The following is a 2589-nucleotide window of genomic DNA, read 5'->3' as shown; positions in this document are numbered from 1 at the left end:
AGTAAAAAAAATCTTCTTCATGTCCCTGAAGATGTGAAAGTCTCAATGATCACAGTTACATATCTTTCAAATAACCTACATGTGTCATATTTACACTACACGTTTAGTTTCATGAGTTGTGCTGTAAACACACATTAACACCTATTACTCACATGCAGACAGAAAACCTGCTTCAAGCAGGATTATTATTATTCTGATTGTTTCTTTGTTCACAGCTTCAGACACTCCAACACCTCATGAGCCTTTATCAACATCAACATTTCTCTTATCAGCTTCCACAACAACAACAACAACACACTTCAGTTCAGGAAGCTTCACACCTTCATCAACCTCTCCTGAAACACCATCATCAGGCTCAGGTACATCATATATGCACATGTGAATGTGTGAGTGTGAATCAGTCTCATGTTTATCAAAGAACCTTCATCCATGTCCATTAATGACACATCAGCAGGAGTGGAAGAAGCACTTTGATTTATTCCTGAAGTATAATTATAAACAGTCACGGAGCAGAAATACACAACTCTGTTAAAAGTAAAAGAAAAAAAAGTATGTCCCTGAAGATGTGAACTTCTCACTGACCACAGTTACATATCTTTTAAATAACGTACATGTGTCATATTCAGCTGTAAACACACATTAACCCCTATTACTCACAAGTGAACAGAAAACCTACAGAAAAATGATTATTATTATTATTCTGATTGTTTCCTCATTCTCAGCTTCAAACACTTCCTCAACACGCCTCATCAGCCTTTTTCAGTATCAACATTTCTTCCGTCGGCCTCCACCCGAGAAGCAGTCTGATTTATTCCTGCACTATAAGAAGAAACAGCCACAGTGTAGAAATACACAATTTTCATATAAGTAAAAAAACAAAAAAACCCAAAATGGTATTGACATTAAACTAGAGTTAAAGTATAACAGAAAATTAATCTGGAATGTTGCGTGTAGGTTAGTTTTTATTGAATATTTTAAGCAGAATGGGGAGGCGTTCAAGTCTTACCAGCAAGCATTACAACATGACATGATACACATGACAAACATTTTTTTAAACTAGTTTTTTTGGGGTAAAGTTGCCAAACTGACTAAAGTAGTCAGTCCAAAAACACCAACCCCATTGAATTTACCAGTCACCACGCTTCATCTGTCGTTTTCTAAAAACTCGTGAAAAGCAGCATTTGAAGTTTTGCGTCTGTGTGTCTGTCATCCAGGTTTGTCCTTGGAGCTGGTGATACGTTTATCTGTGGTGGTGGTTCTGCTGCCTGTTGTTCTGCTGCTCATCTACAGAATCATGGCCGAGGGCTCTAATGGTGAGTTACCTTCAAACATTATTTAAAACCTTTAAGATTCATTAATTGACAACAGAGTTATTATACTTTTGTATTTTGATGTTTGTTTTTAATTCAGTTTATTTTCAGTTAATTTCCAGAGTTGATTTTCATATTTCAGTTTTATTAGTTTCAATTATTATCCTGAGGAGGGCATATGTCAGAGGCAAGATTTAAGATAAGTAGTACAGGTATTACAGTAAAAACTGTATTAGCGACACACCTGCGTTAGACCTGTCCAGGGTGTACCATGAGTCTTGCCCTGTGACAGCTAAGATAGGCTTCAGCATCCCCACAACCTTAACTCATTCACTGCCATTGACGTCTATGGACGTCAATGGCAGTGAATGAGCCAATGGGTTTAACTCATTCACTGCCAATGGCTGGCAGTGAATGAGTTAATAAGGAGAAGTGGATTTAATTTAAATAAATTGCATTTTTGTTTTTAATGTATTTTAACTGTAATAACCTTTATTCAAAATATTTCTTGTGGTACTGATTGGTTGCTGATAAACTCAGTGTTTCACAGGACAGGCACACACACTGGACACAAAACATTTTGTTAAAATTGTATTACGTTTTCAGAATAAGTGAGTCAAGCTAATGAAGCTTATTACCTGTCTTTTCTACAGGTTTGAACAGCAGGAGACACTCAGCATTTGACCACACTGAGGTGACTTATCTCAGTTTGTTTTTTCTCTATGTCATCTTTTAAAAATCTGTACGAGACTGGAAAGAAAATGGCATGGTCCTGGGTCATTTTGGCCCAGCGGTTTAAGTTTCCTGTGCTTTTTGTCATTTTTTGCATTACGTTAAGGTTAGATTTCCTACGTCACTCTGTTCAGTATTCTCCCTGTGTTGTTGCCTTCTGTGTCTCCCCCTGGGTGTCTGCATTTACATGGTTGTGTGAGTTCTTGTGACATCTTGTTTTCCCCAGCCTATCATGTCTGCCTCTCTCCCTCATGCTCCTCATGTTCTCTCTCCCTCTAGTTTAGTTTATATTTTTATATTTTATAGTTTTGCATCGTTTTCCCTCGAGTCAGCAATGAAGCTGCATTTTAAGTTCGCCCCCATGTGTTGCGAATCTTGGGTCCAATCTCCTGCCTGCCACAGAGCAATTCATGACAGAAAAGAAAAACAAAAAGTGATTTCATGGTTTACAAAAAGTTCATGATTTTCAATTTAAATTGGTAAATGCTGACCTAATAGGAAAATATTAAAACAATATTTCATTCCAGTTTCAATTATATTGAGGCGA

The 2589-nt window shown here is 37.0% G+C and overlaps 1 protein-coding gene across 1 annotated transcript in view; it reads left to right on the top strand.

Moving 5' to 3' along the window:
* Positions 1–2284, top strand: part of LOC106632866 — a gene marked incomplete at its 5' end in the record, with an annotated part of 3601 nt that extends 1317 nt beyond the window's left edge. The window contains 2 exons of the mRNA XM_042217834.1: positions 1215–1313; positions 1964–2284. Coding sequence (XP_042073768.1) covers positions 1215–1313; positions 1964–2046 — 182 coding nt within the window. The remainder of the gene's footprint in view (positions 1–1214; positions 1314–1963) is intronic.
* Positions 2285–2589: the final 305 nt, after the last annotated feature.

The sequence above is a fragment of the Haplochromis burtoni genome, unplaced genomic scaffold, assembly GCF_018398535.1.
Source record: "Haplochromis burtoni strain Fernald_Lab_line unplaced genomic scaffold, NCSU_Asbu1 Contig_3201, whole genome shotgun sequence".
NCBI lineage: Eukaryota > Metazoa > Chordata > Actinopteri > Cichliformes > Cichlidae > Haplochromis > Haplochromis burtoni.
The sequence above is the reverse complement of the archived record's forward strand: the minus strand, read 5'-3'. Positions and strand labels throughout refer to the sequence as shown.